General features: G+C 43.0%; 1 protein-coding gene across 1 annotated transcript in view; it reads left to right on the top strand.

Annotated features, from left to right (window-relative positions):
- LOC126285284 (uncharacterized) overlaps positions 1-11,469 on the top strand; it is a 207,643-nt gene extending 196,174 nt beyond the window's left edge. The window contains exon 10 of the mRNA XM_049984572.1: positions 11,243-11,469. Within this exon, the coding sequence (XP_049840529.1) occupies positions 11,243-11,469 (227 nt within the window). The remainder of the gene's footprint in view (positions 1-11,242) is intronic.
- The last annotated feature ends 7,380 nt before the right edge of the window (positions 11,470-18,849 follow it).

Genomic DNA, 18,849 nt, shown 5'->3' with positions numbered 1-18,849 from the left:
AGTTATTCAATAACTGTGCGAGCTGCTTTCGTTGGGATTCCGTCAGACAACATGATTCTTGGGCTTTGTTGTTAAGGGTTTCGGTCCGGCGAAGCGTTTCGTTGTGAGCTACGTCCGAATAATATTCTCCCTGGCCCCTTAAATTGCTGCTTAGTTGAAATATGGGCATCTCTTCGCTTTTTACTCGTAAGCTTCGGTAATCTTTACCGGGTGTACTTACTGTTCGTGTTAAATCCAGTACAATCTGCTTATTTTCATTCAGTGGGGAGATCTTCCCGCTGGAGAAATCAATTTTTGCATTCTTCTCGCTCAGGAAACCTCCCCCCAGGATGCAGGTTACTCTCAATCCTTTGACTACGAGAAAGATACATTTTACGTTACCTTCCCCTAGGCATAAATCTAACAGCACCTGATACTGAACGTTTTGTGCTTGTGCTCCCATGACTCCAATGACACAGCAGTTTTGTGCAGGAAATGTCGGTTAAGTTGCGTTTTGGCTCAAGGTTTTGATAGATCATAGCTCATAACATTAGTGATGGCATCTGTATCTATATATATTTCTACTGGCAATTCATTAATTCTGTCTTTGATGATGGTTTGTACTTCAGTTATTTTATTTTTGTTACACTGGTTTGATTCCATAAGTAAATCATGTTGTGAACTGTTTCCATCTTGGTACCTCAGTAATAATATATTATCTTGTGTATTGTTTCTAGGTGTGCCCCCCGTTTTTTCGCCGACCAATTGGGAGCTTATTGTGGCCGTTGTTCGTTTGACGGTCTTGAACTATGGTGGTTTCCGTCAGTGGGCATTTCTACTATCCTTACGCTGCTATTCGAGTCTGTCCATGTTTGTGGTATTGCATTAGTATTCTGCATAGAATTCCTTTTGTCACACTGGTACTGGTTACCGTTAGGAGGCGGTGGTGGTGGCATAGAAGTTTGCATCAACTGCACCGGGTAAGTGCGGTTGTTGGCACTACTGCTTTGTTGTGGCCATTGACCTTCATTTTGACGTTTGTTATTGTAATTATTATTGCTGTTACTGTAGCCGGGATGTCCTCTATCTTCCCACCTACGTTTTTGATTGTAAGGTTGTTGGCCGTTTCCGTTCTTCCTGTTTTGTGCTGCGGATTGATCTTTCTTTCCGTTTCCGTGGCTTCCAAAATTGGAATTGTTGTTGCCATTTTTAAACTTAAGTGGTGAACGATTACTGTTCTCCTGGTCTTTATTTATCCTATTTTCTTCCTGGGAGAGATCGATTTCGTCCAGCACAGACAAGTACCGTTCCAGGTCATTTTCGGGTACATTTATTAAATTGTCTCGTATATAACCGGGCAATCGTAATTTTAAGATTCCGATCAAATCACGGGCTGATATAAGGTCATCCCAATATCTAGTTTTGTTGATATATTTTTCAAAATATTTACGGAGTGTACCCTGTTTGTGATTGTACATTTGCGTGCTGTATACTTCAGTTCTCAGGCGTTCTCGAATAGCCTTAGACCAGTATCTGTCTAGAAAAGATTTTTCAAATTGTGCCAGGCTATGGCAATTTCCTATGACTTCATTTGCCCATAAGGCAGCGTCGCCTTGTATGTGTGCGATTATGAACTGAATTTTTTGGCGTTCATTCCAGGCACTCGGTAATACATTTCGGAATCCTTTTATGAAGATTACCGGATGCACTGTCTTCTTTTCCGCATTAAATATTTGGAATTGTCTGTGTTTTATTAAGCTTTCATCAATGTTATTGCTTGTGGAAGTAGAAGCTGCACCCACGGGGTTTTGAATAGGAATGCTTCCTGTAAACTGTACGTATTCTCTTTCCGAATTGCTTTTTTGTTGGTATGAACTGCACATTATGTTCTCATTACCGTATACGTTTCCTAACAGGCGTACCTGAGTTGTTAAGCATTTGCAAATGTGCACGCTCGAATTGAATAATAGTGAGTGTCTTTGCTTGCTGCCGCTGCTGCTGTAACTATCGAGCAGTCCTATGCTCGAGTGTTGGCAGTCTAAGCGATCTAGCGCTGTTCCTGCTGATAAAATGGTTTGATGAGATAGGAGAGTCCTGTCTTGGTGAATCGACCTCTCGGATACATTGCATCCTATGGGATTACGAGTGGTTTAGGCTCGTAAAATCGAAATTGATGGGTGGTTGTTGTCTCAGGAATGCTACCATTTCCGCAGAGAGAATGGATGAGAGTGGGATTGTTTCCTCGGCCTCAGTCGGGTCTTGCGGTGGTGATTCGCGACCCGTCGAAGACTCCGTCTCCCCGCCCCCGCCGAGACCACAAAAATGTGTTCCCAGTCAGAGGGCGTGAAGACGGGGTTCTTGTTGATGACATATAGGCCCTTCTTTGATACCAGCCTCCTGAGGTCCTGGTTATGCCTCACTGGTCCGTATGGCTGGTGGGGAAGGGGTGGTTTCGGCCTATCGGGAGGGTTGAAGGGGTAGGGGTTGTCCATGTGCGGGTAGGACCCGTCTCGAAGGGACGCAGCGATCTTCCGCAGCACCGGTTGCACGCTTTGCTCCATAGGAAGCGGTAAGCATGCTGTCGTTGCCGCGGAAGTTGGAGGCGTCTCGTTGTGCGCCCCTTCGTCCTGCGCCAGCATCTTGTCCTCCCCGTCAGTAGGGAGAGCAGGCGACTCCACGTCCATAGGAGACGCCGCGCAGTCCGGCACGTTGGCAGGCGGCGCGGCGGGCTCCGTTTGGGTGGAGGCGTCCACCCCCGCCGGACGTCTCGCTGTGGAAACGGCGGTGGGTGCAGACATCTTCTTCAGGACTCGCAGCTCCTCGCGCAGCTGTTGCAGCTGGCGGTGTATTGCCACGAGCTCCTCCTTCATGGCGGCCCTATCGGCCGCGATGGCAGCATGGAAGGACGCCAGTGCGTCGTCTGTCTCGGCTTCAGTTCGCCGCGGCCCACCGTCCCCGCCGGGGCGGGGGGGGGGGGGGGGGGGCGGGACGGCCGTCCTGTTACCGGGAGCCGCTTCTACGTGTTGAGCAGCCTTCTTGCTTCTGCAGTCCTTTAGGTAGGCGCAGCTGCGCGCGTTTGCGGCGTGCGTACCGCCGCAGTTCGCGCACTTGGCAGCCGCGCCACGTGGCTTGGTGCACGCGCGCGTGTCGTGCGCCTCAGCGCACTTCCGGCACGCTACCGTGCCCGTGCAGGCTTTCGCGATGTGCCCCAGCTTCTGGCACTTGAAGCACTGCTGCTCCTGGTGCTTCTTCGGGCGTCGTTTGCGTCCGCGGGCCTTCCCGATCGCTGCGACCAGGAAGTCTAAGCGGCCGCGATCTTGCCTCCTCTTCCGCCTCGAGCCGTGTTCGTAGCGTGTGCGAGCGAAGAAGTAGCGCCGTGTGAGCGAGCGTCCGTCCGCAATGCGTGCGCTCTCGGTCCGGTCTGCGTCCGTGCGTGAACGGGGTGTTTGCTTGCTGCCACAGTGGTACTGGCAATTTGTATCTCGCTTCGCTATTTTCACCTGCGAGTGGTGGCGTGTCTACTGGGGGTTGTTTACATACACCTGCTCTGTTAGTTACTTTTTGCAGAGCAGACTGTATTTTGCTTTCTACACGTTCTGTGATCAGGCTTTCTTTTTCAGTGAGCCAGTCGTGGAACTCTTTTTCTACTTTCTGAGCTTGATCATTTAAATGCGTTTCTCTGGTTTCTTTTTGTGTCATTTCTAAATTGTCCATTCGGTTCGCAAGCTGTTCTACTTCGTCCCAGATGACTGTGTGTGCCGTCTGAAGCGTTTCCACATCTTGTGCTATGTTGCTTACAATGTTCGGCAGTTCGGCATGGGCTTTCTTTATTTCTGTCATTCCTGAATGTATCTTTTCGAACATTGTACCTATATTTTCTATTACAACCTTTTCTCTTTCTTCGTTTTGTTCCCTTATCTGATTAACTAGCTGGTGATTCCTCTCTTCCCTCTATCTCTCTCTTTCTCTCTTTCTTCGTTTTGTTCCCTTATCTGATTGACTAGCTGTTCATTCTTTTTCTATAATTTCCGTAAAAATTCGGCAAATGGATCCGGTATTGGTGAGCATACCGGTGTGGTAGTTGTTCTAATCATTGGAAAATTATCACTAGCCCTGCTAGTAGCACCTATCGGTTTCTCTGTTTTCGTCTGCTGGCTACTTCCTGGCATATCACAGGAAACAACGTTGTTTACATTTTCTCCCCCCCCCCCCCCCCCCCCGATCAATATTAATATTTAGTAAGTCAGTGTCACTATCCATATCACTCAATAATAGCATATTATTTGTAACATTGGACACATTATCTGGTTGCAAATCTAACATACGTCCAACTTTTTCCATAATGACGATAACTTTCACTGGGCTGACTACAAAAATTGTTTCAAACTACAAATGCGGACTAAGTTCACAAGTCAAACTGCTTATTACTTCCAAAATCACAAAATATTAATATCTACACCACTGTACACCATGTACCATCTATGATACTATACTTTGATGATACGGGCCTATGTAGCAAGCTATTATGCATAGTGGTCCTTACCTTGATTTCTTTTTTCTTTTCTTTTCTTTTTGCAGTCTCGTCCTCTCAGGGTCTATACAGCTCTTCTTCGCTTTCCTCGTTCTTCTTCTTCTTCCGTATCCGGATGCACCAATTATATCTTCCCTTCCCAGTAATTAGCAACGTAGTTTGCTTTGTCATTGACTTTCAAAATATCATCTTTAGTGCATGTTATAGACATATCTGGGCAAATCGGTAGGTGGTCCAAGTCCTGTATTGCTCCGCATTCACACCTATCGCTATCACTGTAACCCCATTTAAATAGGTTTGATTTGCACCCAGTTACTCCAGTACGCAGCCGGTTTAATGACCTCAAAGTTGTAAAAGGTAGTTGAAATCCTGCAGATCCCTCCTCAAGTAGTTCCATTGTGGAGTGTGGCACCATTTCTTCCCAAAGAGGTAGCCGCCTTGCGACGGCCTTGGTGGCGAGCTCTTCAGTAGTTTCAATGAAACTCCTGCGGGATTTCAGCCAGACACGTTGTTTTCGGTGCATATGCAACGGGGGTCGAGGATCATACATTTGTTTTGATCTTTCGATCTCGGCGGCTACTTGTCTGCGGATTGTGGGTGGTGCTATGCCTATGATGGGATAAATGATGTCTGTGGGAGTTGGTTTGAGCCATCCTGTGGCAATACGTACAGTTTCGTTTACGGCGACGTCAACTTGCTTAGTGTGAGCAGAGTTCCTCCAAACTGGCGCCGCAAATTCCGCTGCTGAGATACTCAGCACCAGACCCGTGGTGCGCAAAACATGTGGTTGAGCTCCCCACGATGAACCTGTTAGCTTCCGCAGTATGTTGTTCCTGGCACAGACTTTTTTAGTGTTGTGACAGTGCTGCTTAAAAGTAAGTGCTCTGTTCAATGTTACTCCCAGGTATTTTGGGCTGTTTGTATGTTTCAGCTCTTCCCCTTGCCACGTGACTCGGAGTTTCGGTTTGGCTTGTTTGTTCCTAAGATGGAAGGAAGATACTTGAGATTTAATAGGGTTTGGTTTGAGATTATTGGCGTCGTAATAGGTAGCAAGTTCTGTTAAGGCTCCTGTGAGATTCTCCTCTACTTGTTCAAAGGTTTTATCCTGTGTGGCCACTGCTGCATCATCAGCATATATGAACATTCGTGTCTGGTGGCTGATGGGAAGATCATTGGTATAGATGTTAAATAATATTGGAGCCAAGACACTACCCTGTGCAAGTCCATTTTTCTGTGTCTTCCATCGGCTGTTTTTAGATTGTAAGGTTACATAGTAGCGTCTGTTCTGTAGCATGCATTTCACGAACATAGAAAGGGTGTAGTCCTTAGTGACATTATACACTTTCTGGGTAAGAAACTTATGGTTAACTGTGTCATATGGAGCACTGAGATCCAGGAATGCAACCCCAGTTACTTCTCCTCTCTGATAGCCGTCTTCGATGTATTTTGTGAGATTAAGGATTTGGCCACAGCATGATTTTCCTGGTCGAAATCCAGCTTGTTCGTTAATGAGGACTTTGTCCACATAATCAGCTATACGTTTGAGGATCATTCGCTCCAGGACTTTAAATAAATGACAAAGCAGTGAGACAGGCCGAAAATTTTTAGTTTCAGCTGGGTCTTTCCCTGGTTTTAGTAACGCAATAACCCGAACTTTTCTCCACAGTTTAGGAATTTGCATTGTTGTAATACAGTGATTGATTAGCTCTAGGATCCATGCTTGTACTCCCGGTCAAAAATGTTTAATTTGCTCAGGTCTCAGATCATCGAGGCCAGCGGCCTTACTGTTTTTCAAATCGTTGATGGCATCTTGTAGCTCCTGAATGAAGAACGGGCGAGCTAGGAAGCTAATCTCCTCGTTCAGTTTTCTTTTAATTTTGCCATTCCTGATCTTCCTTTTAGTTTTTCCGTTCATGAGTAGTTGGTGAGCTATCTGATAAGGTGTAACTTCACTGTAATTTGGTTGTGGTTCTCTTGGGTCGTTGTTGAGGCTTTTGACCAGTTTCCATGCCTTCCTACTGCTGTGCTTCATGTCCGTCTCTTGTAGGGCGTTACACCACTTTTCCTTTCTCGCTTCGGAGATACCAGACATTATACAGTTCTTCATAGTTTTTCAGAGCTTCCTTGCTGCTACCATTGAGTCCAGCGATATACTGGGTGCGGCACCCTCTCGGCATGCGCCGTCGAGAGATTTTCTTGACAAGGTCTATAAAAGTTTCATATGATTGTATCTCTGGTTTAATTTCCAAGATCTCCTTATCAAGGTCCTCTGTGAAAAGTTCCCAATGAGCTTTTTTGAAATTGAAGCGTCTCTTGGAGGGCATTACATCTGATTTGATTACTGCAGTAATACAGCAAGTTATTGCTCTGTGTTGCAATCTTGGAATTGGGTCCTCGATTTGCTTTACAGTTTGCAGGGATACCTTTCCGGAGACAAAGATGTTATCTGGATTATATCCTCGTTTCCATCTTCCGCTGTTAAATGATGCACGCAACTTTGGGTCATGTATCAATTTCAGTTTAGCCTGGTCTGCCCAGATCTCCAGCATTTCGCCATCGTCATTTGCCTCTTTATAACCCCATGCGAGACCGTAACAGTTAAAATCTCCTACTACAACTTTAATGTTTTTTTAATGGAAATTTCCAGGCTCCGTAAATTTGAACCTCGCACTGGATGGTTTGTACACGGATGTTACAGTACATGAATGTAGCTCAATAGTTAAAATTTCTATATTTTCTTCGCAGGTCAGAGCACAGAAGCATATGTCTAAGTTCGGTTTCACAAATATAGCACTTCCGTACTAATTTCATGCCCTGTATTTTTGTTCTATGGCTAGTTGTTGCCCTGTGTGTTTCTTGTAACACTAAACATCACAGTTGTTTCGTTTGCACATGTCAGATAATAAAATTTCTTTATTTACAGATAAGCCTTCAATATTGCAGGAAGTTGTCACTAGTGATGGTCTTGATAAAGGCCTTTTTTGAGTCTCTTCGGAGAGTTGTTTTGTCATGTTTGGTTTTGATGCTCCGGTATTTGCAGGACTGGCCGACTAGGTCGTTTTCAGGGGACGCCCCATTGTTTGTTGTTCGAGTGGTGAACGCAATCTTCGTGGAGGCTCCTGGAGTGTCCCCCTCTTTCCTCGTTCAAGTTTATACATGAAATGGAATTTGATAGACATTAGAATACATACAATACATGTTAACAATGACATATATACAAACCCTAAAAAAAATATTTTATCTCTTTGGGCCCCACGTTGGGCACCATTTATTATATCTCTTAAAAAAATAATGTAACTATTGATTTAGAGGAAACACTCTCCTAGTAAATTTGTTTGTCCTTTGATTTATCGTGATCTGTTACTGATTTTTAGTGCAGTTAGTTTTTACTTTTAGCTTTAAAAAAAATACAAAAGAGATATAATAAGCAAAATAATGAATTTCGTAGGTTGCCAATTACGTATTATATCTGGTTTTATCGAGCGCCAGGCTCCCTACAAATTACTGTAAATGCAATAGCGTAGTATTACTCAGCTCCAGTTCACTACCACAGAAAATAGACAAGTTTTAATCAAATTATTTCACTGGATTCCTTCAACTAATCTCACTGAATATTTTAACATCATTTCTTCCGCTCCGGCTATCAGACATTGTGCTGTGAAAAAAATATTTTTAAATGTACCGCGTAATGGCGGCTAATTTTTAACAGTCAGAAATCACTGTTATCACTCCGCAGCAGCTGGAAACATGCTAAATAATTTTCACTAAATATTCTTTTCATAATGTGGCGTAGGTTCTTGAAATAACACACGGAGATCACTTTATATTAATATATTCTTGCTAAGACACAGTTTACACCATTAAATATTTGCCATTACGTTAACACAGAAACAAGTGCCAGCGCAGCACAATAGCTTGCGTACCTTATTCCAGCTAACACCACAACGAACAGAACAAAGCAGACTAGACAGAAGAATTGTTTTATACTCTTACAGAGATGATAATACTTCTTTTAATTACTTACACATTATAATCTCATACACTAAAAATAATGTCTTTTCTGCATCTATCGATCTATATTGTATACTTTTACAGTTAGTGTTATTACCTTTGGCAGATAAATCAATGTTCGCAGTTCATTTTTGGTCAGATACAGTCATTTTTATTTACGTTTCACCTCGATAAGGGTGAATATTGAAAAGGGACACTACATCTGCCACACATAGTTTATCGTTGGGTGATGGTGGGGTATGTGGAAGCGAATGTAATTGTAGTTCTTGCGGCAGCTTCACCACCCACAATGCCCAGAGCGTTAAGTTTGGCAAGATCTCTGTACTGACCTGCGCACACAAATGTTGCCACAGCTGTGAGGGGTTCTGTCAGCTAAAAACTCGTCATAAATAATATTGTGAATAATACCGGCTGTCGGAAGAGAAAGGCGTTCACTGAGTAGTGCATGCGCAGAGGCATATTTTTTGCTCTTGGGTGGGTTCAGCAACAAGTCACTGATGAGAGCAGGATGGACAAACAGGGGGTTCACTAAACACACAAAACGAGTGCAGTCGTCCATAATACTATGTCTGTCCAACATGTTGTCCACCAAGGTAAGCCACGTCACTGGGTTGTCAAATTGTAACCGTGGCAGCTTCAGAAAACGACCAGGGACTAGTGCTTGTGGGGTGTAGGAGAGGCACGAATCATTTGGAGATTCTGCACAGTGTTCAGTGATTCGAAGTGTGCCTCTTCAGTGACAAGAGATGTGATGCATTGAATGTCTGGTAGCTGTGCAGGCGAGGCATGATACCCCGTCCTTGTAGGCAGGAAATCGGTAAGTAACACAACGAGCATGGTGCAGCAGGTGCGGAAAGATCAATGGCCGATGCAGGCGCAATCTCGAGCAGAGGCGCGAAATCGCGATTGAGCGCCGAGTGACAGGGCGGGACCATGGCTGGTGCATCGCCCGAGGAGTGCGCGCGGCGGCAGCGTGGATAAGCAAGCGTACACATGGCCCAGTGCAGTTGACGCCAGTGTCTCTTCAACCAGTGTGTGTGTGTGGGAGGGGGGGGGGGGGGGGACGACGACACTTTAAACAAAGGACTGCTCTGAGGAGGGGGCGGCCGTGCGTGTGGTCCCCGTGGCTGGACAGCCGTATAGTCCATGCTGGGACACGGTAGAAACTCGGGCGAGGGGTTTCCAGAATCTTGTGCTGGAGGAGCATGCCGAAGAAGACGCCTGCACCGATGTGTACAGTGCCCAGTGCGGTGTGCCAGTGGAGGTTAGGGCCGTCTGGTCGGTCGAAGCAAACACCGGAGACACGAACATTCCCAGTCACGAATTGGAGTATTCTGGCTATAGTGATTAAGAGCACACAGAAAAGTCCAAGTTATTACGATCAGGCACTTTTATTAAGGTTCATATAATTACACGAAACACAAAGAAAACAATACAAACAATCACAACATGAACCTCATAACCAAATCTCCCAGAACAAGCCCAAAGCACAAAAAGTTCCGAAGACCGTTTACTCTCCACTTCGCAGGTGGTAGTTACTTGTGGTCAGTGGTCGCCACAACCCAAAATTGATTAGGGTGTTGTTTGTTGTTAATTCCTGATAGTATAAGCGTTTAAAATAATTTAAAATGTTCACCATTTTACACGTATGCCTCAGGCATTCCACTCATGGCAGCTTTCTTGTTGGATGTGTGAGAGGGTCTTCCCTCAGTTACTTTGTGTGCCATGTGACAGACTCTAAAGCATGTTCGTTGTACTAGTAGTGGTAGTAGTAGCCATATTAGTAGTAGCTTTACGTATCTGTAGATCTCTTTCTAGAAGGATATTGGGCAAGTCACAGTATTTACAAGCTTAGACCAATTTAACACCAGAACTGTGACTGGATCACTCGTGACCCACTTGATAATTCTTTTGTTTGTCACTCTTTTCTATTATTGCCTAGAGTGTTACGTCTCTGTGACTTTTTATGAAATAAGATACTTAGTGATTGTACTTCATTTCAAATTTTATGCCGAAAACATAAGAGAAATATGAAGGTTCACCTAGAACTGCACAAGCGTCAGTTCTGACCCGCCCGGCGTAGTCACTATAACAATCGTATTTTTCTTGTAGCTTCATGCCTATTGTTAGTGTCTGTTTGGTCAACAATCGCAAAACTCGTTTTTACTCCACTTCCGGCTGATGTTCCAGTTTTCAGCAGGGGACGAGAGGGAGAGGGGTTCAAACAAGTCTGACCCTGTATGCAGAAATTGCGCACCGAGAGTTTTGTACCACGAAAACGGGTTTAGTAGTGCATTCTGTCTGTGTAGATAGTGCTTGTAACTTACGAATATATTATGGCCAAATTTCTACATTATAAATGCTCTAAATGAGATGTTAGATAATGGATTTGAGGGCGAACCGCTGGAGTCTTTATCTGAGAAAGAATTTCCATCGCCAATAGTTCCGGTTCCTCATGAGAAGACGATGTTACTCCTGAGAAGGTTCTACTGAATGCTGATGAGAAAGGTATGCTTGTTTATGTGTTTGTTTTATAATAATTTTTGTTTATTTGTATGATGCGTAGACACTAATTTCAATTGCAACACTTATGTTTATACTTTGTTTCGTATTGAAGTCTTACAAGTTATATATCACATTTATGAAGGTGTTTTTTGTTCTAATATTACACAATATATTCAATATTAAATCGCGTTCTAATACGTATAACTACTATTACAGGAGCAGCTGCCATAAAGACTAAGTCAACTCGAGGAAATGGACGTCCTCAAGGTCGGCGTGGACAACAAAATGCCCAGGGTTCTGGACTACTTCAGTTTCCTTCAGGTAGCGATATTGTAGCACCCAATGGAACAACCTGGAAAGTTGGAGTTCAGATGGAAGATATGGGCAGCAGAATGTTTTCAAAGATAGGACACGACCAGCTCCGCATGCAAAACGAAACGTGAATGAGACCTGTTACAGTGCATGGCATCTAATGATAACGGACAAAATTTTGAAACATATTGTATAATGTACAGAAACTGAAGCACTTTGTGTACTGAGCTCAGATGAGTGGACTATAAAATTTGAAGAACTGGAAGCTTTTATAGCTATATTGTACGTCCGTGGTGCTATTGGAGCTAAGAGCTTGGAACTAGACACATTGTGGCCAGTGAAGTGGGGAAATAATTTTGTGAAATCAACAATGGCTCGTGACAGATTCAGAGAGATAATGCGTTATCTCAGATTTGACATTAGATCCACAAGATCAGAACGACTAAGAGAAGACAAGTTTGCTTTAGTATCAGAAATGTGGAATGAGTTCATTGCGAATGCACAGTCTACCTGCATACTGGGTCCATATATATCGACGAACAGCTTTTACCTTCAAAGTGCCGTTGCAGATTCACGCAGTTTATGGCCTTAAAACCGGACAAATAGGGGCAAAATTATTGGATGGCGGTAGATAAAGACTCAAAATACATTGTGAATGCTATCCCTTATCTAGGAAAGGATGACACTACGCGGAGTGATGAGCGTCTTGGTGACTTTGTTGTAAAAAAATTGATGCAACCTTACCTCAACAAAGGAATAAATGTCACATGTGACAATTTTTTCACCTCCTTAGCGCTCTCTGTGACACTGAAAGCTAATTCTATGAGTCTTGTGGGCACAATAAATCGATCTCGCAGGGAAACACTAGTCTGTATCAAAAAGGCAATAGAACAATTATACAGCACAGTATTGTTGAAAAAAGATGATACCACACTGATTGTTTACCAGGGTAAGAGCAACAAGAATGTCCAGATTCTGAGCACTGTGCATCCTTATGTGACGACTGAGGATGGTACAAAAAAGAATCCGGATACAGTTACGTTGTATAACTGCTCTAAATATGGAGTGTACGTGGTCGACCAAATGGCTCACAAATACTCTGTCAAAGCACCATCGATACGTTGGCCCGTTCATACATTTTACAACTTGCTGGATTTGGCTGGGATAAATGCGTGGGTATTGTTCAATTCTCTAAATGATAAAAGATTGAAACGCAGGAATTTCATCCTGCAGCTGGGGAAGGAGCTTGCTGAGAAGTACGCAGCTACTAGAAAGACGTCCCTGTCAGACCTGAAGATATTCCTGACAGACAAAAAAAGCGAACACGTTGCCTTGTAAAGCCTAACTGTGAAGGACACAAATCATTTGTAAAGTGTCACATCTGCAAGAAAACTGTGTGCAACAAATGTACATCAAAAGACTATTATTTGTGTTCATTATGTAATGGTAGCCAGTAAAAACACTCAGCAAATACATGTAAGTTTCAAAATATATTACAATTTGTGTAAACCTTGTTTATTTTTGTTAATTTCATTCTAAATTTCCTAGTGCTCCTAACAATAGATTCGTTGGCAGTAACAATAATCCATTGACATAGGGGAAATAAAGGAAAAGATCGCGGGTCATTAGTGACCCAGCCACATTTCTAGGTATGTCCAAATATCAGTGATTCTAATGTTAAAATAAGCTAATTCGTATACACATACATTTACAGACTACTAGTTAGAGACACCATTCGATTTACTCCATGCATACAATACTTTTTGACAAATAACATATTAAGTAATGTAATGCCACACTACTACCCAAGATTCAGAAATGAACCTTTTGAAAAAAATTATTACCAGTTGCAAAGGAATCATTGCAATGGAAAATTATGTCCTTTGCCTGGACTGCTATAACAATTCTGGTGCTGAAATGAAGATGGGATCCAGATCTATACAGAACACTGCTGGAATAGAGCTCCCCAACTTTTCTCTGTTGTACCTTAATGGACCACAATCTTTGATCTCTGTGGGGTGCAATAGACATTGATGTGAATAACAGAGCTGCAAACTCTTCCATTTGGCATACCTTCGCTGTAACCTGTCAAAATGATAAGTAGAGAAGCATCATCTTGAATCATTCATTTATCTACAAAGACATTGACTAAAATACCAGGCTTCGGCTACACGTTTCACAAACAACTAAATAGCCTGTTTCCTTAACTTGAACTGTGCATAAAACATAAAGAAAAGACAAAACATTGCAAAACATCCATAACCATGATCAGATGTGAGGCCTTGTAGCCAAAATGTTAAAAAAAGCATCAACTTATTTAATGTCCTGTTCATTATCTTGGCATCTGCACCCATTTTCATTTCCTCTTTATCGTTTTTATTTCGACTATATGACTTTCTAGCTTTTAACTTTCAGTATCATACTAAAACAATTAACACATGAATTCACTTTTCGTCTACGTTTTGTATCTTCATTTCCTAACTCATTGGATACACTGGATTTCATCATATGTGGTTGTATTTTCTGTATACTAATGAAATACGTTGAGTGGAAAACTGTCAGTCTTCCGAGATACAGTTCTCTGTAAGTCCTATCATAATTCGTACTTGGGTTAAAACATGACGTGAAAATCACATAAACATTATATGAAAATGACACTTTTGACATCTTGCTTCTCTTGGACAAATTTCTGCAGAGATCCATAACTAGATTATAGCTGAGATATCACAGTTTCTCATCACTGCCACTTCGATGGAAATCAGTAATCTCTTAATCAGCTCTCTTGAAATTTGAGAAGATTGCACTGAGGACGTAATCAGCACCATGTGATAAGTAACTAGCGACACACCATTTCAGCACCTAACAAGTCACAAAGCCAACGATCTCACTAACGATAGTTTTCCTAGACTTTCAGGACTAACGAGAATTAATGCAGATTATTTGGACCTGGGAGGCATTAGTACCGTTAATAAGTGTTTATTACATTATTTTTCCTTTCTAATACATTCCATCTATTCAATTAGAATGGAATCAGTTTCCAATACGACAGCAGTGTTTCATGCACACCTAAACCAAATTCGTACTCCTCAGTAGCAACCACAAGTATTCTCCAAGTCCTCTGGCAATGTGGTCAGACTTCCTACACTTGAAACAAATCACAGAAGTTGATTATGTGCACAAAGTACACCTATTAGGTTATAAACCACATTTTATTCGTTTATTTTTTCCTTTAAAGGAACACAAATCACTGACTGATTTCTCTTTTAAAAATCTAAATTTCAACACAATTTGCTAATCCTGAGGTGTACGATATGGGGAACTAGCCTACAGTTCTTCTTCATTCCCACTTTGATTCTGCAGACCGTCAGTATGGGACATCTCACACAAGTACTATTTATTTATTTTACTGCAGCCTGATACCTGTGTCTTAAACACACTAAAGTCGTCACTATCAACATTTTTCTTCTGTACGTCGACATCTTAAGGTACAAAATGTACTACTAAAGCTAACGCTGTACCTAACTATATCTATCACTACTATTGTCCTACAATTTGTTCCCCACTCATCTCTCACTAATACATGTTGTAACAAATGGAAATGGTTTACATACGTAATGACTCCAAATTTCTTTTCTGCCCCCTTCCACAATGTACTCCATTGTCCCCCCGTCCTTTTCCACACACTGCCAGTCCCTCCGACATTGTGGAGTGTGGTGTGGTGGAATACGTCTATTCTGCTCTCTGCCAACTTCCTGCTTGCAAGGGACGACTTAATGTTCAGAGCGAGTATTATTGCTGTTGAAAGGTGTAGCCACATGCCAGCTCACGTCTCCGTGATTCTACTGTTAGTTCGCTTGGTGGCGACACAGGGCCAATGTCTGCGTCTCCTCTATGAAGACGTTGTTCTTACCGTCGCCTTTCGTTACCTGATGGCTGCTCGCCTACCACAGAATTTGACCTCAGATGTTTTCACTGAATTACTTCTTCGTATTCCGTTGCAACCACCCGTATTACAGTGGACTGGCGTAGATTCATCAGCTAACACGGAACCCAAGGATTTCTTGAAATGGCGTTGTGATATTGTCCAGGCTCTGCTTGTTTGTCAAGCACCGTAATATTCTCTGAATATTGAGTGTTCTATGCTGATTCAGTTGCTGCCGATCGGTACCAGTTGCATCGACATACAGCTGACATCTCCTGACACAATGTTCTGGCGAGCATTATTCTATACAGAAATTTTCTGAACTAAGGACCATAACCCAAAAAGAAACGTACCAGGTCTCTAGAGTGATTCGAATGCCTCATTCCGAGTCTCCATGTTATTTTTGGAACAAAGGTAAGGGTGCATCTCGCTATTTCGGCGTCATCCCATCGTTTCTGCGCAGTACAAGGATCTGACTGAGAATTTGCTGTTTCAAAAATAGCCCACATTCCTACTGAATTCTTCACAGAGCTATGCTCTTCTTTCTTCAGTTAATACATCACCACCTTTTCTCCATATCTGGAGACCAAGTGGACATATCCCAAGTACAGCTTTCAGTGCCTCAACTAATACAGTACCAAAATCTCGCGTCAACCAAAGAAGCAGAAGCTGTCTTCGTGGTACTGAGATCAGCATGTCGAATATAATAGGCTTCTTACTTAAGCAGTAGTTGTTCTCTACTAAATCTGTTTGTGAGAAAGTTTTTAGGGTACGAATTTTGTGAAGCTAACAGACGCAGTGAATAATATGTTGCTGAATTAATGTTCCATGCATTCTGCGCAACAATATTTGCTTGCAGTTCACCGCAGAGTACTGAAGCGGAACGCAAACCATCGCTACAAGTCTCTGAACGTTCAAAACCATCCTCCAAAAAGTCTTTGGAATAACTTGAGCAATTTTCCAAGATGATAGTGGGCCCCTTCTTTTATGTAATGTAGCCACTGGCAGCCATCTTTGTCCCAGAGACTAATACCCTCCTAATTACTGTGGCCCAAGAGATTACAAACTGGAGTAGATCATAGTTTGAGGGAGAGGTCTTGGAAGACGTACTCATGAAATAAACACCTGTATGTGGCCATATCAGATGGTGCCTTCAGCATTGGTTGGCTATGAGTGGACGCTCAGCTGTTGCACCTTGTAGGTGCGAGACACGTCTTCAAACACTAGCTGCCTTTAATTTTCTTCTGACAAAGCCGCAACCTAACGTCTCCCTGACCACTCTTGTCTCACCAAGAAAGTTTTTGATTGGTAGTCCAATCCCTCTTGTGATGTAATCCAAGATGGTGGCCTGGAGGGGGAAAATGGCGCTAAAATGACTCTGCCGGCTCTGGGCTGCTGGGGAGAGTAAGGAAGGAGTGTACTCTAATTGTTTTCCAACATGTTATTTAAGGATGGAGTATATTTATTACACTGACACGAAACACTCACCCTGATGTGCTTGGGGTCACAATACACGGTCTGCAGACCTGTAAACTACTTCTGAATAGCGCTCCCCAGACAGGCAAACAACTCCTAATTTACCAAAATAATTTCAGTACAGACATGCAGACTCCTCCTACATAATACAGCACAGTGATGTGTAGACACGCTCAGTACTCGTAAACTGTCCAAATAATGCATAGCATAGCTTACAGACCTGCTCGCAAAATAATGCAACAGACATGCAATCAATGCATGCGCACTCCGTCTGCCACCCCCTGTCCAGTAGAGCATACAGGAGGCTAGCGACAGCCCCTGTGAAGTGACGTGACTGTCAGCTGCCAAACCAAACATGACGCTCGTTTGGGTCCTGCATGCATGAGGCGCTGACATCCCTTTCATACTTGACACCTGAGAAATTCCTATCGAAATACGTGTTCACCTGGACACCAGCACTGACGTGACTGGGTGGGAGTGCAGACGCTCCAGAGACGCGCCGTCACAGCTGTGAACTGCCGCCAGGTGCATGTGAAAGTTGCCTCTGTTTTGGAGTAAACAGTCACTGTTATACTGAAGTCACAGAACTACGAGGTGCGCTCACGCAGACCCCATACAGGAGACGCCTGCAGACAGCATGTGTCTTTACCGTTGATGACAGAGTGGTACAGGGGCACTGTTCCTAGTGCAACAATGTTTAACTGCACAGCCTAACTGATGCAATGCCGCAAAGTGCACGCACATAGCTACAAACCTTCGCTAGTGCGTCTAATAAGGTTCTCAATCTTATGCTATGTCACATGACTATGTAAAAATAAGAACTGAGTCGAACTCACAGAAATTGTATAGTGTCCCAGAAATAGTTAACACTCACTTTATTGATGTCCCAGGTTGTATCCACGAAAATTCTTGCCCTAACAGAACCTATTTATGAAAATAACACAGATTAATGTCGAATGCACTCTTCCTCGCCGACCTAACTTGGCACCCAGTCCGTCACGTTACCCTTCTTGCTTTCAACACACACACAAACGTTCCCTCCGCTATGTAGAGGCTCCTTTATCCCAGCACAAAGGATATCAATGAATCGAGTTTTATGAATGGCTCTTATCGAATTTACCCGCCGAATTACTGTTGCCGCTGGTTTCGAAGCACCATCTGCCTTTTTTCATTCGGCAGACGAGACTTTCAGCGGTTATTTTACACAGAGTGCTAAACTGCATTCACAGTTAAACCTGCAAAGTGGTCCACAGATCATCAAATACATACGAGACTCACAAGCATATTGGAATCCAGGAAGATATTTACCAATGTAACTACAATTAAATATTACGATTCCTGCTACAGTCTGACACTGATCGATGAACAGGTAATGTCTTCTTTTGATGACTGTGCTTGTGGAACGAATCTCAGTATCTACAGCGCACATAATTTTCCAAGTAAAAAATCTCTCTCATATGCTCATGGTTATTGATGTGCTGAATCTATACGACCCTCATGATAGCACACACAGTCATCTTCTCTAGTCATGCCACAACACAAACCATAGTAACTTTACAATACAAAACTTTACACATTTTACACAACGTAAACCACAGTAACTTTACAATACAATATATACACATTTTATGCAAACAGTATAGTTATCTTTTATATCTGTACAGCACGCAAAAAATTATGGTATGCCTACACTCACACCCGCTATATGTGACGATGCTTCTCAGTCCTAGGGAAGCACCATCAGCCTTTTCTTTCTTTCTACAGACATGACATTCAGCGGCAATAAACTATTTTACACTGATCACCATATTGCACCGACAACTAAACCTCGCAAATTGCCATACATATCGTCAATTATGGAAAGGCTCTTACTCAATTACACTGCTCTCCCACTGAGGACAGGAGCTTGAATATTAGAGCGTGAAACCAATCGCCAACCCAGCAACATATCACCACACACCATGTCGATGTAGTAAGCATACAATTCCTATCCTCTGCCATTAAAATCATCCCTTTTACATCAGAGCACCTTCAGCGGACTGAAATCGGTCTCAGAACTGTTCTACCAATTCAGGATCGTTTCTCCTCGGCACAAACGTGTTACTGTTTCTGC

This window comes from Schistocerca gregaria, chromosome 8, assembly GCF_023897955.1.
Source record: "Schistocerca gregaria isolate iqSchGreg1 chromosome 8, iqSchGreg1.2, whole genome shotgun sequence".
Lineage (NCBI taxonomy): Eukaryota > Metazoa > Arthropoda > Insecta > Orthoptera > Acrididae > Schistocerca > Schistocerca gregaria.
The sequence above is the reverse complement of the archived record's forward strand: the minus strand, read 5'-3'. Positions and strand labels throughout refer to the sequence as shown.